The 22209-nt window shown below is 40.8% G+C and overlaps 1 protein-coding gene across 2 annotated transcripts in view; it reads right to left on the reverse strand.

The window, feature by feature from the left end:
- Positions 1–6509: 6509 nt before the first annotated feature.
- The window catches only part of csnk1da (casein kinase 1, delta a), a 40567-nt gene continuing 24867 nt past the window's right edge, over positions 6510–22209 (reverse strand). Inside the window, exons 7-9 of one of the 2 annotated variants that reach the window (XM_042504884.2) lie at positions 21812–21980; positions 12391–12500; positions 6510–9819 (exon numbers count right to left, since the gene is read on the reverse strand). In XM_042504884.2, coding sequence (XP_042360818.1) covers positions 9769–9819; positions 12391–12500; positions 21812–21980 — 330 coding nt within the window. In that variant the 3' untranslated portion in view covers positions 6510–9768. Of the gene's footprint in view, positions 9820–12390; positions 12501–20087; positions 21402–21811; positions 21981–22209 lie in introns of those variants that run through there. The other variant, XM_088069528.1, reaches the window with a different exon arrangement.

A 22209-nucleotide genomic window follows, 5' to 3' on the forward strand; every position in this document is an offset into this window, starting at 1 on the left:
AATGATGTGCTATATACACCATATCCTACAAGAACTAAATCAAAAGCAGTTTGATTTGATTTGCATGACACCTATTGAGGTAAGCTTTTGGGCTGGGGATAAGGGAGTTTACAACAAAAACCAATGATAAATGTGCGCAATGCAAGCTTCTACCAGTAGATGCCAATGAGAGCAAACAGGTTTTAAAACGTTTCAAAATGTTTCAAAGCAATGGTTTGAAAGTATTGAAACATTTCAAAGTTTCGAATTTGCCATCTCTAATTAAAAGGTTAAAAAGAGTCCAAAATGGCAGATAAAAAATGATTCAAACAAATGCTGCAAGGACTTAAAACTATGCTGGCACTGGGTATTAATATAAACTATAAAATGTAATTAAAGCTGCAAGCAGCAATGAATGGGCCCTCACACCTCCACGCACATCGGGGCTTCTGGCAGGATGCGGACTGATGCGACTGTGTCTCTCTGAGAATGGGGAACTCAGTGTTCCTCAATGTAGTGTTGAGGCTGATGATGCCTGTTTTTTTGTTGTAGAATGTTGGAGCTATAACCAAATATTGACATGTACTAGATGTCTTCAGGCTGTGACACTTACCATATGTTTTACCAGACAAAATAATAGAATTGCTTTTTTATTCTCACATTTACATTAATTTCAGTAAATGTAATTGAGATAATACACAAACTGAAAGAAGAGGTCAGAGCAAAATTTTTAGTGTGAAAGGTGAGATCGTAAGAAGTGCAGCTACTGCACTGATGCTGTCAATGTGAAAGCCAAAAAGAGTTTACTGTGATGGTTCAAAATGCGGGACCTCTGTCTTAATATTGCATAACCTTCATCAGTATGCACACAGCATTAGCTCCCAGCAGACTGGCTGCTGGTGAAAGTTTAGTGATCAGCTGATGTCTTGTGCTGTAAACAGAGCAGCAGAACATGGAGTGCTTGAGATGGCTTGGCGCACATTACAAAGAAACAGGTACAGGAGCGGCAGCACAGAGCAGCAATGCCATGTGCCCGTAAAAAACACATCGGAAATTCTCGCGGAGTTTAATATGTGACTATTTTGGCATAAATATTAACCCAGCAGCGTGGTGAATAACCTTCAGATATTTGATCACATTTGGTGCTCGGCGGGTGTTTATTTGGGACCCAGCCGTCAGTTGTAACCATGATTTCAAAGCAACGCGATCACGCAGTTATTATGATAATTAAAATTTTAAAAGTATTACTTACCCTCGTGGAATGTCACCGCAGTTATCACTGGAAACCGTGCCATCAGTATTCCCCATGTATTTTAATTTGGCTTACCATGAAAACACACTGCTCCAGTTTGCTCTGCTGTGCACTCTGCTGAGAGTAGTTTAACAATGGAGTAAGTAAATGACGGTATATTTCCCCCCCTCCCCTAATGATCTAAATAAGTCTAAATGTGTCTCTTGTTGTTTTTTAAAAACAGCACCAATGAGATGGTCCAAATAATCGCTAAATAGGGATAAAAACAGCACGTTAATAGTCCTCTACTGTCATCCTGGGACCTTAGATCGTCTTGGACGTTTGCAGAATGATGAGGCCATTGTTTATTAACTTCACAGTATGTATTTCAATGTTGCTTTCCCGTGAAAACATGCTGACTAACTGCACTATCGTCCACTGTACTGCAACGCTCTCTGTCACAAGGTGCTTAAGTGCTGAGAGTAGTTTAAAAATGGAGTAAGAGCGCACTGCTGGACAAACTGTAGACACAATTTCTAAACCACCAGCCATCATTGTCTGCATTATATGGTCCGTGAACAAAGTTTTCTTATCAGCGATATCGGAAAAAATAAACTCTGATCCCAAAATGCCCCATTATGTCTGTAAAAGGCTCGTATCAGCTGATAATATCAGTGAATTAAAAAATCAGTCGGGTTCTACTAGAAATGGCAAAAATTCACCCAAGAATTTAAATAAAATAATAAAAGATGGGCTTCCTGGTGGGTTTAGGGCATGGCTCCAAGAGGCTTTTTTGTAGGTCTTGGTATGTTACACATGTCATCCAAGTTTCGTAGCTCTAGGTTAAACGGTCAGTGGGGTTTGCTTTGTAGAAGATTTCTAGGAGGCGCTACAGAGCCATTTTGACAGATCAATGCAAAAAAAATCATATCAACTATCACAATAGGAGATTTCTGATGTTTCTAGCCACGTTTCTTGAGTTTTGGTGTATGCCATGCCCCTCACAAAGTGCTTCCAGTTTTATGGCGAATAATGCGTATCTTTGGCAACAGCATTTGATGAAAACTCAAAAGTTTAATTTCTGTGCATAATGAAAGTCTTAACAGTATTCTACTTGAATATGAGGTCAATTGAGTTAACCTGCTACAGGGGAAAAATCAACAAGTAAAAATAGTAACTTCCTGCTACCAATAGGTGGAGCTACGACTATGACTCAAAATTGCATTGCAGATGTCTTCAGGCCCTAACTCATAACAAATCTCTGAAATTTTGCAAAGTTCTGACTATCTGTGGTGAACTTATAACAGTTTTTGATGACATGTTGAAACATCAAAATTGTCCACCCCACCGTGGAAACACCTTTCAATGAAAACTCACAATATTCATTTTTAAGCATCATCAACATCTTAAAGATTTTTTGAGACCATTTTGAGATCAATTGAATCAACCTGCTAGGAGCTGGATGTCTTTGTGTAAAACTTTGCCTTTCCTGTGTCAACAGGTGGTGCTGTCATTTTCACTCAATAGTGTCCTATAGATGTGTTCAGGGTGGGACTAATAATATCAAACATGTGAAGTTTGGGGCAGATTGGACCTTTCACACGGAGTTACATACCACTTCCTGTTTACTTCCTGGTTCATAGCAGAACATGCAAATTAGATGCCTCATTAGGGATCACATGGTGTGATGAAAACTCATGAATTTGAATTTGAAGTTTTGGTGGTAAGGGGCTCAGGAAGGGAGCCATAACATTTGAAGTCAATCTGATGAAAGCTCTAGGAGAAGTTTGAAAGAATGTGACCCCTGAAAATGACCAAAAATAAACCAAAATTAAAACTTCAAATCAAAATGGCCGACTTCCTGTGGGTTTTACAGTATGGCCCTAAGAGACTTTTTTGTAGGTGTTGGGGTATTACACAGGCTTCCAAAGTTTCACAGCTCTAGGTAAAATGTGCTGTGGGGGCAGCGTCTTTGGAAATCTGTAGGTGCTCGGGCCCTTATTAAAGCTGCAAGCAGCGATAAACAAGTCCTCGCATCCCCACACATGTAGGGGTTCCTTACGGAACTCCATCTGACACAGTCGTTTATCTCTGTGAAAGTTAGATAATGCATGCAGAGTTCTCTCCCTGGAGTGAGAAATGTCACATGGCATAGTATTTTCAATAGCCACTAGTGAAGGGGACATAATTTCCATGGCATCTTGGTGAACATCATATATAAAACAAACCATGTAAATTTCATGTAAATCAAAGGATAATTGTGTTACAAGGTATACTTCCTGTTGCAAGTAGGTGGCACATTGAGTATCATGGTTAACTGATATGTTGATGTGTTTAGGGCTGCCACCTGATCATACCAATAAAATTTTGGGAAAATTGGTTAATTCAAAGTAAAGTTACATTAGCTTCCTGTTTGGTCGCAAAAACTGCATTGCCATGGCAATAGCGTTCATTGGAAACATGTGATCTTCAAAAGGAGGCATTATGAAGGTCTTAAAGCAGCTTTTGTTACGAAGTTTGAGCTGAATGTTTTAAAAATATAAATCATGTAACTTTCTGTTTCCAGTAAGTAGCAGTATGCCGATAAGTGAAATGAGAAATGCAGATGATTTGGAAGAGGAGGAAGATTTGGGGCAGATTGGACAATGTCTGGCTGAGTTACAACTTCCTGTTTTATGGTGAAACAACAAAGAACCTAGCCACACCCACATGGTGTGATAAAAACTCAGAAACTAAATAACTTTCAATGTCTCAGGATCTTTCATTTCAGTGAAATTCGGAAAAAGCAGGCAGAGAGTTTTGATCCTTCCGTTAGATATTTCATATGCGGTAATACATTCTGTGGCCACTAGGTGGCGCTAGAGACCAGACAAAATGTACATCATCTTGGTCTACATCATCTGTAGACCAACCATGTAAATGTCATGTAAATCAAAGTATAGTTGTGTTAAGAGGCTTACTTCCTTTTTCCAGTTGGTGGTGCTGTGATTATCAGACGTAATTGACATGTCGATGTGTTTAGGGCTGCAGTTTGATCACACCTGTAAAATTTGAGGCCAACTGGTTGACGCCAAGTGAAGTTACAACAACTTCCTTTTTGGCAGCGAAGACCATGTTGCCATGGCAACAATGTTCATGAAAACACCCTGAAATCACAAGCAGGCATTGTCAAGGTCTCAACACTTTCCTTACCAAGTTTGAGCTGAATATGGTCTGAATATAACTTGTAAGGAGGTGCACATCAAAATCAAGCATGAGAAGTTTTGGGCAGATTGGATGATGTTTGGCTGAGTTACAACAACTTCCTGTTTGATCGTAAAGACATGATTTTCTTGCTATTTCTTGTTGCCAGTAGGTGGCGCTATGAGAAATGGTAAGGGTTATCTTGTAGATGTGTTCAGGATGGGACTATTATCAAACGTGATGTTTGATGCAGATTGAACCATTTCCCTTTCAGTTATTAACTACTTCCTGTTTACTTCCTGGTTCATGGCGAGACATGGAAATGTTTGGCCCAATAATGGCCACATGGTGTAACGAAAAGTCACGATTTTAATAACTTTTGATGTCCAACTCCTCATTAGGGATCACATGGTGTGATGAAAACTCATGAATTTGATAAGTTTTGGTGGTAAGGGGCTCAGGAAGGGAGCCATAACATTTGAAGTCAATCGGGTGAAATCTGTAGAAGATATAAAAAACATGACCCCTGAAAATGGCCAAAAACACGCAGAAATTGCAACTTCAAATCAAAATGGCCGACTGCCTGTTGGATTTGCCGTATGGGTCCAAGAGACTTTTTTGTTCTTCTTGAGGTGTTGCATGTGCCTACCTATTTTGGTTTATGTAGATGAAAGCAGAGGCGGGGGCTGTTTCACATAAATGTAATTGCTTAAATGCTCCTGAGCCATACTTTAAAATTTGCCCCTTGAGACCCTTAAATATCAAATTTTTGACCAGAACTGATAAAGCTGCAAAGTTTCATGAGTTTTTGAGTATGATAAAGCCCCCCAAAAGGCAATTCATTCATAGGAAGAAGAAGAACAAGAAGAAGAAGAAGAAGAAGAAAAGGAGGAAGAAGAATTCCTTGGATTTCAACAGGGTCCTCGCACCCGTTTGGTGCTCAGGCCCTAATAATAATAATTCCTTCAGTTTCAAGAGGGCTTTCGTGGCTGCTATGTGGTCAGTGCTTGTGCCGTAATAATAATTCCAATTTTTTTTAAACTTGTGTATCCCAGTCTCAGTCTGGATAAAATTGTTTGCTTTCTGGAGTTTTTCCCTATTGTTTTCATTCCCCTACTTTTTGCTTTTATTTATATAGTTGTTGTCCTTTATTCCCTTCATCCAGTGCATTTGCTGAGCAGTCATATTTGTCATATCACTGCTGTAGCTCCAGCTTTACTGAAAGCTTCCTCCATAGTTCTGTTTTGTTTAAGGGCTTATGTAACTAAAGAATCAGCCATTTCATTCCCTTCAATGCCCCTATGAGCTGGGATTTACATTCACCTGACTGCTGTCTGAAATCATGGAGTCTGAAAAGTGCTTCATATATTTCATGAATTATATCCGGTCTGTTTTGAGAAGACATAAACTGCAAAGATGACAGCGCTGACAGTCAGTCTCAGCATAATACCTTTTTTACTTTACAACTCTATACAGTGTTCAGTGATCTGGTGTCCATACCTTAACATCACATCAACATTAAATGTGGAAATACAAAAGCAAGCCCGGTACTTCCATTCTTATTCTCCTTCCATCCATTGGTATTTATTGTTATGATTTTTTGATGTGTTGTTCTTAATCTTTCTTCATAGACACAGATATATAAGATCATAATACAGCAGTGAGCTTTTAAAAACCAATGGGCATATGATGACACTGTGCCCCTCGACATATTTAATTGACATGGCTTTAGAATGTCGCCTTCAAAGTAAGGTGGTCTCATTTTGTGAAATACATGCTGCCTCAACTCCTCTCTCTTCCCGTCTTTTCCTCGACTCCTCCGCTCACATCTCTTGTGGGCCAGACTAAGACCTGAGGAGAGGAATCAAGGAGGTACAAATCAGGGCAATGGAGCAGGGCCCTGATGTTTTTCAGAGCACACAAAACAGACAGCTGTCAGACTGACAGGGGGAACATACTGGCTGCATTTGGCAAACTGTGTATTGGACTGAAGTAGTTCTAGGGCCTTGGTTCTATAATTGATGAGTCCAGAGATTCTGGTCTGGGTATTTATGGTCTCCTTTTTATAAAACATAAACAAACAAAAGTAAATGAATATACAAGCCTACCCCAAATATTTATTTTCTCAGCTTTTAATTCCAGCCAGCCCAATCAGTAAAAAGCAACATATACAAGTACTTATTAATTTATTTACACTTTTAAAATACACAAATACAGTGGCATTACAACAAAAGATTTAAGGTGGGAGTGGAGAAACACATTTGTCATGAATCCACACCAGGAGATGACTTATTGAATATGAATAAGCAGATTCCCTGCACAGTTAAAAGCAAAGTAGGATAGAAGGAGACAAAATAAGACATGACTGAGCAGAAGACATGACAGACTGAAAATACTATTACCCCTTGTAAAGCGTACTTGCATCTATTATAGTACTTATAGACAAGTTAATTCATGACTTTTTTTGTTTGTTTTTCAAGCCCACAGGTGAGGTACACCTGAAACAACAATTACAAAAACCTAATGGAGTGAGGTGTTCCCAGTCCCTCTATACACAACCACCATCAGCCACCACCATACACACAGTAGCACATCCTACACAACAGAACAAACTGGGACTAATTACCACTACAGCCCCTCTCCCCCTTAACCCCAGTACACATGAATCACCTAAACGTCTTTGCAGCTGGTGCACCACATCGAGTATTCTCTACTTCAGACTCTGGAGGATTCATTTGTCAGACTGTCCAAATGGATGACAGAAGTCACCACAAAAAGACACATGAGGCTCTCAGCTTCAATACAGCTGGGACATAGCCATGACACAGCTGGGACGCAGTCGGTGGAATTTCGGAATTTCTCTCATAAGACAACACTCAGTGAGTAGCTCTCCAAAACCTCCTCACTTCCATTGAGCCCAAAGTTAAAGCACTCACAGTGTCACATTGTGAATGTCTCGTGAGGATGTCCTAGGCTGGTCAGAAAGATCAATATTGGAGCTGATGGTGTTTATTGGAAATGTCTTGGTTACATTTAACGTGATTGTTTCTTTAGGTCATTGCATCTCTGACCTACAGCTGATTAAATGTCTGCAGGGTCGCACCACAAACACTGGCATTATTATCGTACTTCCAATAAAATGCCGGACCTGCAACAACTGATCAAAAGAAAAATGATCAAAATTTAGACAGTTGGGGCTTAGATATGAACTCTCCCCAAGAGTGGATCACCACCATTCTTACTGGCCTGGGTCCACACCTCTGAATCTACCCACTCCGCCGTATTCAGGTTGATTTATCTGGCATTGTGACACCAGACAGCGGTTTCTAGGTAAAATAAAAAACAATCCACTTGGCACCACAGGGGGGACATACAGAGAGGACAGAGCAAATGCTCAATATTAAGTGGTTTGGATTGCGATAAGGTGACAAGTAATGGATTGGAATGGTGCCCAATTCTAACCAATTATCAATTACCAATTAGCCAACCATTATGCCTCCATGATGGATTTACTAGCTCCCTGTTTGCTGTGGGCTGGCTGACAGTACATTTACATGCACAGTGAAATGGAGCTACACTTATAATTATAACTTTATTAGGCCAATTAATTGGACTACTGTCCTTGTCCCAGTACACAAGCAGAGGGGGAGAATCCAATTAGTGATGAAGTATGTTCGGATCCTCCATGGCAGGTGGAGGTATGCTCCCTTTCAGCTAGTTGCTATTGGACATTCTTCCTGTTGACCTTTTGTGTTGCAAACAGGTAGGATGACAAATGATGACAACTTTTTGGCACTGTACATTTTGTACATGCTCTGCAGTTTATTTTTTTTAACTTTGTCTTGTTTTGTTTTCTTCCTTTTTCCCAGCTTTCTTATCAGAAGTTATGCTGTTCGATTCCCAGGTCAAAGCCCAGCGCAGGGACTATGGAGTACGTGTGGAACATTAGGCCACTTCAGGTCTGGCTGAGGCGTATACATGACGGAGTAGCTCCATACCCAACTGAATTATCTAGGTGTGTTAGCCTGATTTTGTATTTCAGTCAGACTAACATGTTTACATGTACTTTTAAGTCTGTTTTTACTAGAACTAAGACAATAATTTCACTTTCACTAAAATTATGTAGACGTAATGAGTGTAAACTGAACTAAAATAAGCATCATTACATTGAAAAAGACATTTTAGCACTCAAGGTCTATTTTTGTAGCGTTTACTGGACTGATATTCGACTGACATCTCCAGACTAGCAGTATCCAACTCTCTGAAATTTTGGTCAAAGCTCATCAATAAGAGAAACAATGAGTGTTTGATGCAGTCTAGTTAGAAAATGGCCAGTGCTGTAAGTGGAAAAAAGCTAAATGGAGGCAGAGGGTTGGGTGGTCTACAGTGCGTTAAGGAGGCAAAGAAGTTCATACCTAAAAGAAAATGCCCCTAAACATGTTCTTTCCACCCCTTTGAGCTTTTAGATCCCTAAGACAGAACCACACAAACAAACACAAAACCACATCACTATGCACCGGCTTATAACAGCATCTCATCTGTTCAGTGTGGACAGATGGTTCCATTCACAGCTTTCCAAAGCAGCACACTGCCGTCACAACCTGAAGACACAGAGAAAATGTGCTGTGTTTTTACATTAACTACAACATCCTGCTTGCAACACACCTGAGGTTGACAAAAACAAACACTTGCACTATGTGACCACATTTGAAAAAAAGAACATTAAAAGATCTTTTGTGCCATTTTAAAAACAAAGGGGTTATCCCACCATTACATTTATGCCTAAAACATGAAAAAAAGAAGTTGACTTGTGGGATTTAAGAAGTCTTTCAGGATACAAAATATAGGTTAGGCACTGTCCTTTAACACTGCCATGATGGATCATGTGTCCTCCTGCTTTCGTGATTGAAAATGTCCCACACACTATTTTCTACAGCTAACGGACTTGTCATTCGCCAGTCCACTGTTAAAGCCCTGAAGTCTCATCAGTGGAGCTGGTGGAAGAGAAGTAAGAATGCCGAAGAACTCTAATCATATAACTGAGTTAAAAAACACAAAACAACAACAAAAAGACAGATGCCAGAGAAAAGTGAATCCATGGCTTCATCAGCAGTGGGGGGGGGAGCTGCTACCAAACATTGCAGCCACTCATCTCTCTCTCTCTCTCACTCACTCACACACACACACACACTCTTCTGGTAAACAAGAGCGCAGCCACACTCTGATGCATTGGTTGTTGGTGGTCCTCTGTGTGTGTGTGTGTGTGTGTGTGTGTGTGTGTGTGTGTGTGTGTGTGTGTGTGTGTGTGTGTGTGTGTGTGCTGCAGGTGGTGCATGTTGAGGCCTCCATGGTGTGCACAGGTGGATGGGAGGGTTTCACCGTGGAGCTGCAGACTGGAGGCCGCTGGGTGTGACCCGGGACAAGGCCTGCAAAGACACATGATGATGACATCATCAACATAAGTAGCAACTGGAAATAGACAGTATGGGTCCTTCTCATTATGCTAATATATGCCTCCTTGCCATCTCTCTCCTCCTGTGACCCACAAATTGCTCCCCCTGTACCATCATGAAAGACTTTGCAATCCCTTTAATGCAGCTCAAGGAGACGAGGAAAGAGGAGGCTTCTGGAGGAGTTTAGAGTGAAGAAAAACTGATGTATCCTACACAGAAGTCTCTTATTACTCACATTGCTGACTTTATAGTGTTGTGTATAGGGATCTAAAGAAAAGTCACATGATGAGATGCAAAATAATGTGCCGTCAACTTGTGTGTGACAAACATAAAAACTGAAGAATGTTTAGGATACTTTAGGTTAGTTTAGGATAGGACAGTGTTCTGGCATCCGCAAAGAGGCTGTTTTTTGTTTGTCTTTTTATTTTTCAATACAATCTATATACTTACATTCTTCTCCGTGGTGTATTATTGTGCAGATAACAATAATGCAAGTTAATAATGAGTCAAAGTAATCATGATTCTGATCTTTACAAAAAGTAGAAAATCTGAAATTTGATTAAAAAAAACAACCAACATCACCAAGCCAAATTTACGGATACAAATTTACATTCATTTTACATAACCACTTTTCCTCGTAAGAGTCCCGCGGGGGCTGAAGCGTATCCCAGCTGTCATTGGGCGAGGGGCAGGGTACACTCTGGACAGGCTGCTAGACTATCACAGGGCTGATACATAGAGACAGACAATCATTCACACTCACATTCACACCTACGGGCAATTTAGAGTCACCAATTAACCTGACCTGCAAGTCTTTAGTATGTGGGAGAAAGCCGGAGAACCCAGAGAAAACCCATGCTGACAAAGGGATGCAAACTCCGCACAGAAGGACACCCCTGACCAAGGTCCGAACCTTGCCCCAACCTGGGCAGGGACCCTCTTGCTGCGAGGCAACAGTGCTAACCACTACAACACCATGCTGCCCAAATTTACAATTTACTAGAATAACTGCCACACGGTTGTATGCCTCCAAGCACCAGTCAGTTTGCACTTAGTTTACATCCATGTCTGGGAAAACATGGATACTTCACACAAGTTTAACTTTTGGAATGCAATAGTGCGCACCACGTCATGTGACGTGCAATAACCAATCACAGATGGCAGATATCTTTCCTTTCCTCTGTAAATATCAGTCTGTGATAAATATGGAGGAGAAATTGATCAGTTAATGCAGAGATAACATAAGCTTCACATCTTTCCCATGGACAATATTTTAGGCCTAATACACACTTAAAAACAGCTGGAAGAAGATCAGCTCTGCACTCAGGATTTCTGCTTAGAAGGCTGTAATATGCTGCTGGTTAGGGTTGCTTAGCAACCTCAGACGCAACCTCTGCACCCATGAAAGTTATCACAGAGTGGACACAAGAGTAGCACCCAGCACCCAACCTCAAATTTTCCAGGCAGTTAAAGATGTGGCATGTGTATGGCCTCCAGCAGAGTGGTGAAGTAATAAGTCCTAGAACGCAGAAGTCCGTTAGCCTTTTAGCACTTCCGGTTCCCTCTTCCTACAGTCTATGGGTTTTTTGAATGAGTTTTGGGTCAAATGCCTTCAATAAGGTCTGTGGTTAACACAGGCTAAAGATATTTAGACATTTTGTTCTGCAACATAAAATATGTCTGCTTAAACCAGATTTTTGAACTTTTAAGGTTTTACTCTTTAAAAAAATGCAGTTGCTAACAAGTGGCTAAATGGGGCTACAGTTTTTGTCAGGGACATGACACATAATCACACTGGACACAGAAACTCATTAAACCCCCTTGTCCGCCTTTACAGTGTCGCACTCAAACTTGTAGATTTATTTTTAATATTTTCCGATCGTGTTTTAAAGTCTTTTTACAGTGTTTGCAGTTGTGACATTTATGTTGTGCGACTATGATGTAATTTATGCATAGCCTAACAATAGCTTTTTGTTTCTGGCGACTTCATTTACGCTTCAAAACACAAAAGTGGTGTTCACCTGTGAAGATTATCATGCTGAACAAAACGTGTAAGTATCATAAAGTTGTGTTCGTCACAGAGCTTATTTTTGCAGATAATCGAAAATCCAATTCAAAAATCCTGTAAGGTTTTTCACAAGAGAACCAGTGCGATGCCAACTTTCTGGTTGGCCTACAAAAATACGTCATCCAAGTCAGTCAGTTTTTACATTTCAGTTTTCAGGTTTTTTTCAGTGTATTTGGGCTTTCACATTTTTCCATATTTCAGCAATACTTCACAATTAACTTTAGCTTTCAGCAGTCACCCGCAACGTCTGCAGGAATTTCATTTTCTACTTATATTTAATTTATTTTTGACAATTTTCATCACACAACTGAGAACAGACTAAACAGTTCATAACATTTGCTGTGGTGCAAAGCAAAACCCTCCCTTTGTTCTCCTTCATTCCCATGATCCACTGTATGAGTGGAACTCTACTCCTGCTCTTCTGCCAAGGCAAAGCCTCGTACATTCTACGCAGTGTGTGTCTTTGAGTGAGTTACCTGTGAGGACATGCGGGATGTGTCCTGGCGTCCCGTCAGGTCTGAAGAGGAGATGTTGACAGGTGCCCCACGATGAAGGCGCATGCTCACCTTCCTCTCCTTCTCCATACCTGAAAGACAAAAAGGTACAGATGATCACAATCAGTGGGTAGAGAAATGCTGTCAAAGTAAAACTATACATCACATTACAATAGACATGAAAAATCTACTGATATATCAGTTGACTTCTGCTTTACATTTGGCTGTTGATAGTCTGCAAATGCACTTGCACTCATATAGCCCTTTTCTAGTCATTCAACCATTTGAAGTGCTTTCACACTAGGAGCCACATTCACCTATTTTCACACAGACAGACAGACAGACGCGACAGCCATCGGGAACCATTTGGGGGCTTAGTGTCTTGTCCAGAGGAGCCAGCGACTGAACCACAAATATTGAGATACACGACCCGCTCTAACTCCAGGCATTCATTCTGGGGAAAACCTGGTCTTATCAGGAGGGATGGCATCCATACCACTATGGATGTAGCTGCTCTCCTCTCTAGGAATCTGGCTGAGTTTATTAGAGTCTCAAAGCCATGACGATCCAGATTTGGGACCAGGTGGCAGAGTCACAGTCTTACACTATGGGTGTGTGACTGTGCTAGAGGAAGCTCAGGGAAGCATATAATAAAAACAGTGTCTGTCAGGGGACCACTTAAATGGTTTAGATCTAAAATAAACAAAAGGGGAGTTGTACACGAAAATCTACTAAAAATTAACACATCTGCTATCAAAGAGCATCTTAACAGAAGATTAAATGCGGACTTTTGAACATCAGATCCCTATCATCTAAAGTTCTTTTAATATCGGATAATCATATTGATTTATTCTGTCTCACGGAGACCTGGCTGTGTCCTGTGTCATATAAATATTCACGTTGTTTAAGCCACTGGCTGAGGAGGGGGAGTCACTGCCATTTTTGATTCAAGATTAGTAATTCATCCAAAAGCTAATCTAAATTATAATTCATTTGAAAGTCTTTTTCTTGGTCTTTCACACCCAACCTGGAAAACTTAACAACTCATTCAATTTGTTATAATGTACTGCACTCCCAGCCCATACTCTGAATTCTTATCTGAATTTTGAGTTTATATCAAGTTTAGTGCTTAAATCAGACAAAGTAGTTATCGTAGGTGATTTCAACATTCACATGGACATTAATAATGATAACCTCAATGTTGCATTTTTCACATTATTGGAATCAATTGGCTTCAGTCAGTGTTCATAAACCACTCACTGCTTCAACTATGCCCTGGATCTTATCCCGGTGTACAGCATTGAAATTGAAGATTTCAAAGTCTTCCCTGAGAATCTCGCTCTGTTGGACCATTATTTAAAACTTTCGATTTTCTGTTACTCGATTACACGCCTCTCAGCAAGAGATACTATACTAGATGTCTGTCCGATGGTGCAGTAGCTAAATTTAAGGAATTGATTCCTTCTGCTACCATGTCTCAATGTGACTGAGAACGCTTTTACTAATTTAACTCACTCTCTAATTGATTGTCTTGTTGATATTTCTACTGCCTCACTGCGATCAACTCTTGACTCCGTTGCACCTTTTAATCAGAAAATAATGAAACAAAGAAAATTAGCTCCATGGTTTAACCCCCAGACCCGCAAATTAAAACAAATATCGCAAAAATTTTAAAGAAATTGGCATTCAACCAACCTGGAAGAGTTCCATTTAGTCTGGCAGGACAGTCTTAAAACATATAGAAAGGCCCTCCGCCATGCCAAAGGTTTCTTTTCAACACTGTAGCCAGGCTCAGACTCACAGCTCCATCGAGCCTTGTATTCCTTTGGCCCTCAGTAGCGATGACTTTATGAGTCTCTTTAATGAAAAAATTATAACTTTTAGAGATAAAATCCATCACCTCTTACATTTAACCGACCTGACCTCAGACACAAGCAATTTGGATACAGCGGTAGGGCCTAATGTTTATATAGACTGTTTTTCCCACATTGATTTTCACCAACTCTCTACATTGATTTCTGCATCCAAGCCATCAACATGCCTGTTAGACCCCATTCCAACTAGGCTACTTAAGGAAGTTTTACCCTTAATTGACAACTCTTTATTAGATGTAATCAATGTGTTTCTATTAACAGGATATGTACCACAGTCCTTTAAAGTAGCTGTCATTAAACCTCTACTAAAGTAGTTGCTCATGAGGTGACAGTTGGTGAACTAGAGCGTGCAGCTAGGTCAAGTTTAGCAGGACTGAAAAGGTGGTTGGACGAAATGGGTGCCAAAAAAGATGGACCCTGCAGGCCAAATTTCTTCTAAAATTGTGTCCATATTTTTATAGTCTGACAAATTATTGGGTGGTCAACATGTGAGCTAGCAATAAGAGTAAGAGGGGAAGTGACCAGAGACTGTGTAGGGGCCATCAGAGACTCCATCCTCACCCCAGCCCAGGCAACAGGCAGCCCATCAGGCTAGCTCTGTTTTCACCTCACTGCCCAGCAATGGTAAAGTCAAGTTTTGGAAAAACTGTTCATATTATGTGTTGGAATTGCAAGTGTTCAAATTTTTGTAATAATCAGCAAATGCAAATGTGTCATTGATTAGTTTGTTATTGGTGGTAATATTGCCTGATAGTGTTTTAATCTGAGTAATTTGACGAGTCACAAATGATTGTTGGGCTTGGTGGGCCGAAAATCTGCCCACTTCATCCCCATATTCAAATACCGAGTAGAATGCCCTCTGGAACTGCTGCTCAGCTCGGGCTGTCGACACCAAATCAAATCTGTTGTGAGACTGAGTAGCCTTTGAAAAGTTTCTGGGATAGGAGAGGCCGAGTGGTAGCTATCCAAGCCAGCGGCCTCAGAAGGCATGTTAATTTTAGTCAGTTGCCTCTTGTTGCTCTTTGATGAGTAGATGTTTGATTTGCCCACGTAAATAGATTTTAAGTGTTTACCAAAATGTACGATGTGAGAGTTCAGGTACAGCATAGTTTTGGTGAAAAAAGTAATGTGTATCAATAAATTTCACAATATCAGCCTCTGACAAGAGACGGGGATTGAGGTGCCATGCTCTAGATTGGCCTAGGACTGTCTGGAAATGCAAGGTTGAAAGAAAAGGGGTCATGGTCTGAGATTATTATGCCATGATATACCAGTCGACTGATGAGTGGGATGAGCTTGGTATGAAAAAGAAAAAAGTTGTTGTGTGAGTAGGTGTGATGTACAGGAGAGAAAAAGGAGAAGGCTTTTGTTATTGGTAACTCAGTCTCGAGGGGTCAAAGAGGCTGTATTGTTTAATTAAATTGTTTATGGACATTGTAATCTTGGTTAAAGGAGCAACTCTGTGTGAGGAGCAGTCCAGTTCAGGCTTAAATACACAAATGAAGTCTCAGCCAATAATTAGAACATGATTATCGGCATTCGGGGGCAGGCCGGCCAAAATAATAAACCTATCGTTTCTGTCTGCGATAATTCTGTCAGAGTCAAAGGTGATATTTTTATGTATGATAATGGCTGTGCCTCTGGCTTTTAAATTAAACTTGGGATGGAATATTTTCCCAGCCCAGCTCCTATGAATCCTGGCAACATCCACAGGATGCAAATGTGTTCCCAGACAGACAAAAGCTATATCGGTTTGAAGATGTGCAAGATGGGCAAGGACTCTGTTCCATTTAATGGGATTATTCAGGCCTTTTATGTTCTATGTGGTAGACTAAATTTTCCTATCACAGAACCTACTCATAAAGGGTAAATAAATCTATCAGATGGGAAATACATGATACATATAAATAACATAATGACAAAACAGACAAGAAGAATGTTAACCCACCCTCCCAACCCGTAGGCACCTACCCAAACTATGCACACTAGCCCTTTAAACCATGAAGTCTGCTTATAGAGCATCAACTTGCTACTCTAACTTCTTGTAGCTCCTCCAGATAACTATAAACACTCATATATGGAGGGGAACACATAAATATGTGCATATAACACAGATGCCTTCAGAGGCATATATTGAAAAACACTCAATATTCATTAAAATCTTGCATGGCTGTTACTTCACACATGTGAACCAAAGGAAAGCTGTCCAGCAAGCACTGTAACAGTCACAGGCTACAATGAACAATGTGTGTGTGGAGTGAGGCCAGAAAAGATAAGGCAGAACAATTCCTCAGTCATTATTACCTGTGGCCCCGGTCTCCTTGACGCTGTCCATAAGGCTGGCATGACATTCTTGGTGATAAATGCATAAGCATCTTGTGGCAACTTGAACTCCTCCTGGGCACCAAGTGAAGGCAGCCCGTGTTCGAGCCAAGTCCGCAATGTAGTCCAGGTAAATGCTCATCTTATTCCCTCTCAACCAGCACGTTCCCAAGACAGATGGAGAAGTAATTCCTTCATTTGGAAATGATGCAGCGAGCAATCATAGCACGCAGTGCACCAGATGGATTAGGTGGCCGAAGTGCGCGGTGAGCGCAGTCCAACTCAAGTTTGCGAGGGAAACTGTCTGCACCAAAAATCTCAGTTAAGGTGGCTTCCATAAACGCAGTAGGATGGTTCCCTTCAGCTTTCTCAGGGATCCCAACAACTCGGATATTTTTTCAGTGGGATCGGTTCTCCAGATCATCCAGTCAGGCTTGCAGCCTCTTGTTCGGGGCCTTTAAGGCAGCGTGGTTGGATTCCAGCTGGCTAACTCTCCCGTCCACCATGGATAGGCCTTCCTCAATATCCTGAATCTTCTGACTGTTAGCAGAAACTGGCACTTAAAGAAGTAACAGAGATACGCAGTTCAGCCAGGATTTCTTCCATCATTGCTGCGACGTCGAAGCGAATGTCACTCAGGAGACTTGTCAGATAATTCTGCCCAGAGTCCCCATTAGCATTGTTGTTGTTGCTACTGCTAGTTTTAACTAGTGCTTGTGGGCTGTGGGTTGCAGGCTTGTTGTAATTAGATCTGGTAGATGGTTTTGCACTCATTTTGTTGAGGCAAGGCATCGGGAGGCTAAACGCAAACATCTTAGTGCTCTGCGCGTGTTCTTGCAATTCAAATGGTGTGGTGCAATTACCAAGAAAATGAAAAAAATAGAAGCTAGGTTGAGACCTCTTCATGCCGGCATGACACCGGAAGCGGAGGGTGATTATTATGATTATTACCAAATTGATACGTTTTTGAGTATAAATAAAACCCGACATCTCTGCATTTATACTAAAGGAGACACTGAAAGGAAAAAATTGCTGAACTAACCAAGCGAATTGCCCAATCAGACAATATAAAAGCCACCTCACCAACCCCAGATGTGTATAAGAAGCACCTCTCTTTACAATCATATTTTAACACACTGATGGCAGACCATGTTGCTGAACTACTCCTCAAAACCAGATGTAGTTATTATGAGCATGGTGACAAAGCTGATAAATTGTTGGCACACCAATTACGACAGACCACTTCCTCTCATCAGATTCCTCAAATTCTAACATCTTCAGGTATCACTTTAGACCCCAAAGAAATGAATGAGGAATTTAAGGACTACTATGCCTTATTGTACACATCTGAAGTTCATTCAGACACACGAGACTTTGACATTTTTTTTGCTACACTTAAAATCCCTTTGGTTCACCCTGACATGGTTAAAACATTTAAAAATGCAATTACTACAACAGAACTTTCTGCGGATATTTCCTCTTTGCAAGGTGGCAAATGCCCAGGGCCAGATGGCTATCCAGTAGAGTTTTAGAGAAAATTTCAACACAAGTTAGCCCCTTTTTAATAGATATGTTCAATGAATCGTTTGAATCTCATAGCCTCCCTTAAAGACTCAATCAAGCTTCTATTTCTCTTATACTGAAAAAGAATAAAGATCCCCTTGCCTGCTCCTCTTACCGACCAATATACTTGTTAAGTGTGGATTTCAAGCTGCTGTCCAAAAAGCTCGAACTGTGCTTCAAAAATGTGTTACCAAACATCATCTCTCCTGACCAACCTGGATTTATTAAGAATTAACTTAAGACATCTTTTTAATACAGTCTACTGTCCCCCCACAACCTCTGTACCAGAAGCTGATATCCTTAGACGCCGAAAAGGCTTTTGACCAGGTGGAGTAGAAGTATCTTTATCTTCTTTCCTTAGAGAAGTTTGGCTTTGGTGGAAATTTTATTGCATGGGTGAAGCTACTGTATCCACTGCTTCACTCATCTAGGAGTTCAGGTAACTGACAAATTTAGAGTCCTTTATAAAGCTTTAAGCTAAACTTTGCTCCCCTTCCAATTCATGTCCAAGAAGACTTTGACCAATGGTCAGTGCTTAATCTTTCTTTAGTCGCCTGAATCAATTCCATTTAGATGAGCACTCTCCCCAAATACTTATATTTGTTTCAATATATACCTATTTTCCTCATTCAAATTCTTTTCAGTAGAATAGATAACATTATTTTAGAATCTATTTGGAATTTAAAAAAAAAAAAAAAACCTCTAAGAATACGCAAACAATTTTTACAGAGGCCAAAGGTGCTGGAATGGCTCTACTGAATTTTAGTTTTTACTATTGGGCTGCCAATCTTAGAATAATGCATTTCTGGCTACAGCGTAATTCAGCCCCCACCCCTCCTATTTGGCTTAAAATGGTTGACGCTTCCTGTTCCCAGTGTCACTTCCAGCATTAGTTCATACCCCCATTAAGAGTTCCTGTTCAGACTTCACAAAAAATGTAACTGTCAAAACATCCTTGAGAATCTGGTGTCAGTTCAGACGTCATTTTTGTCTTTAGTCATATTCTACATTAGCCCCAATAACTGCAAACCATGTCTTTCCTCTATCCTTGATAGATGGTGCATTTACAATTTGTTCCATCCTACACATCAAATCAAGCAAAGATCTATATTTGAATAATACTTTGGCATCTTTCCAACAACTATCTGAAAAGTTTTCCCTACCTAAGCAACATTTCTTTAAATATCTTCAGGTCCGTAGTTTTGTTAGCAGTAGGCTCCCTCAGTTTCAACTTTGGGAAGTGGACCTGGGAGTGGGGATTCCCGAAGAAGTTTGGGAGGATGTCGTTGAAAAAGCACACAAATCATTTGTCTGTGTAAAATATGGTCTGATCCAGTGCAAAATTTTACACCACATCCATTTTACTAAGCTTAAGCTCTCTAAGATATACAAAGATGTGGTCCCAACTTGTGACAGCTGCTGCCAAGCACCGGCAGGTCTGCCCTGTATTAGAAACCTACTGGGGAGAATCTTTGGATCACTGTCGAGGGTTACTGGGAGATCTGTAGAGCCTAATACTATGATTGCACTATTTAGTGCAACTCCACCCACAGTGCCTCTCTCCTCCATTAAAGCAAACTTTACAGCCTTTGTCACACTGCTAACCACCTAATATTAGTCTCCTAAACGCACTTCACACACTGTTTGGATAAGGAATGTCCTTAATTTTGCCAGGCTAGAAAAAATCTGGTGCATAATGAAGGGCTCGCTGAGGAAATTTTGCATGATGTGGGACCCGTTTTTCAAACATGTACAAGAGCTGGACTTTCTAGATATCCAAGATTGGTTGACCATGTATTTTGGAGCCATTAAAGTGTGATGTGACAGATCAACAACAGTTATATAATATATATTATTATGTTGTTTGTTTGTTTTTTAATAACTATTATGATTAGTAGTAGTAGTAGTAGTAGTAGTAGTAGTTTTTTAAGTTTAAGTTTTTGTTTATGGGTGGGTACTGATTTGATCTGTAGTATTTGTCTTGTCTTAGCCCTGTCTTGGTTTTGTATTGCTTTTTCTTTCACTTGCTACTGACAATTTTCTTAAATCTTGTTTGGCTTGACCATTTATTACTTTCTTTTTTTACTGTCCTTAGCTGTCTTGTTTGAAAAATTAAATTAACAGATTTTGGTGAAAAAAATCCTTGAGAAAGTAGTTGCTAATCAGCTTTGTGACTTTCTTCAAGATAATAGTTTATTCAAGGATTTTCAGTCAGGTTTCAGAGTTCATCATAGTACAGAGAAGGCACTAGTAAAAAATTATTAATGACACCATTGACTATCAAATCCTACTGCACAGACTGGAACACTTAACTGGCCTTAAAGGAACAGCACTAAGCTGGTTTAAATCATACTTATATATATATATATATATATATTAAATAAGACATATCCTGTCTCAAACTAGTACACGCATTTGTTACTTCTAGGCTGGATTATTGTAACACCCTAATATCCGAACGCCTTAACAAGTCTCTGAAGTCTCTCCGCTGCTGCACGTGTGCTTACAGAAATCAAGAAAAGGGACCATGTTTCTCCTGTTTTAGCTTCTTTGCACTGGCTCCCTGTAAAATCCATAATTGAATTTAAAATCCTCCTTCTAACCTACAAAGCTCTGAATGGACAGGCTCCGTTCTATCTGTTGGAGCTCATAGTTCCCTATCAACCCCCAAGAGCACTGCGCTCTGAAAACGCAGGGTTACTTGTGGTTCCCAAAGTCTCCAAATGTAAGGGATGGGAGCCAGACCCTTCAGTTACCACACTCCTTTTATGGAAACATCTTCCAGTTTCGGTCAGGGAGGCAGACACCGTATCCACTTTTAAGGGTAGACTTAAGACCATCCTCTTTGATAAAGCATATAATTAGGGCTGGTTCAGGTTGCCTGGACCAGCCCCTAGTTAGGCTGACATAGGTTTAGTCTACCAGGGGACTCTCTGTGATACACTGAGCTCCTTTTTCTTTCCATCTGCAAACACTCTTGTCTTTTTACTGCATTACACTACCTTGGTTGCCTCTCCAGAGCATTCGTGCTCCCTTGTTTCATAGGTTTCCCGGATCTTGGCTGCGCCTGGATCATGGTGATGGCTATGCTGATGCTGTGGCCCTGCCTTTGGCCGTCCTCATGCTGTGGCTGGACTGATGCTGTAGATCCGGCTCGCCTTGATCATGGTCTTGGTTGTGCTGTTGCTGTGGTCTTGTCTGAAGCTGCGCTTTGGTAGCGCAAATGCCGTGATCCTGCTCGACGCAACCTTCTATTACTATTATTGTGTCATTCCTCCACTATTAATATACACATGGGACAATATTTGCACGTAACAGCACATGCTATCAGAGTGCATTTAGTAATTTTACGTCTATCACTATACTATATGATATGCTATTGTTACCATTCTTACTGTGCATCTCTCTCCCTCTCTTTCTTTCTCTTTCCTTTTTGTCATTACTGTAATTTAATTGTTATTTACAACATCTATCACATGTCTGTTTGTCCTGGAGAGGGAGTTTTTGTCTAAGGGCAGAAGGATGTCATATGATGTAGAGCCCTCTGAGGAAAACTGTGTTTTGTATTGATAGGCTTTTTAAATAAAATTGAATTGAATTGAACCACAGCCACTGTGTGTGCATGTGTGAGTGTCGCAGCTAACCTGTATGCAAGGCAGGGTTGAGTGGTGAGGGGGCTGTGACGTCCTGAGCTGCCCTGGCTCTTCCTGAGGCAGAGGCCATGCCCCTGGCCCCTGGGTTCCTGCTGTGCCTCAGCCTCTCCTCCCGCTCACGTCGCTCCCTCTCTGCATCCTCCACAGCCCTGTTGGCACCCTGACACACAAACACATACAGTTACCTGTTATGGTGCTTTTCCACTACATGGTACCGGCTCGACTCAGCTCGGCTCGGCTCGGCTCTGCCTGTTTTCCATTAGGAAAAAGTACCTGGTACCACCTTTTTAGGACCTGCTCTCCTGGGGTTCCAAAAAAGGCCGACCGAGTACCATGAGGTACTACATGGTGACGTGAAACACTGCAGACCACTGATTGGTCAGACAGAA

The sequence above is a fragment of the Plectropomus leopardus genome, chromosome 18 (genome assembly GCF_026936395.1).
Source record: "Plectropomus leopardus strain MGB_pleo_1.0 chromosome 18, ASM2693639v1, whole genome shotgun sequence".
NCBI lineage: Eukaryota > Metazoa > Chordata > Actinopteri > Perciformes > Serranidae > Plectropomus > Plectropomus leopardus.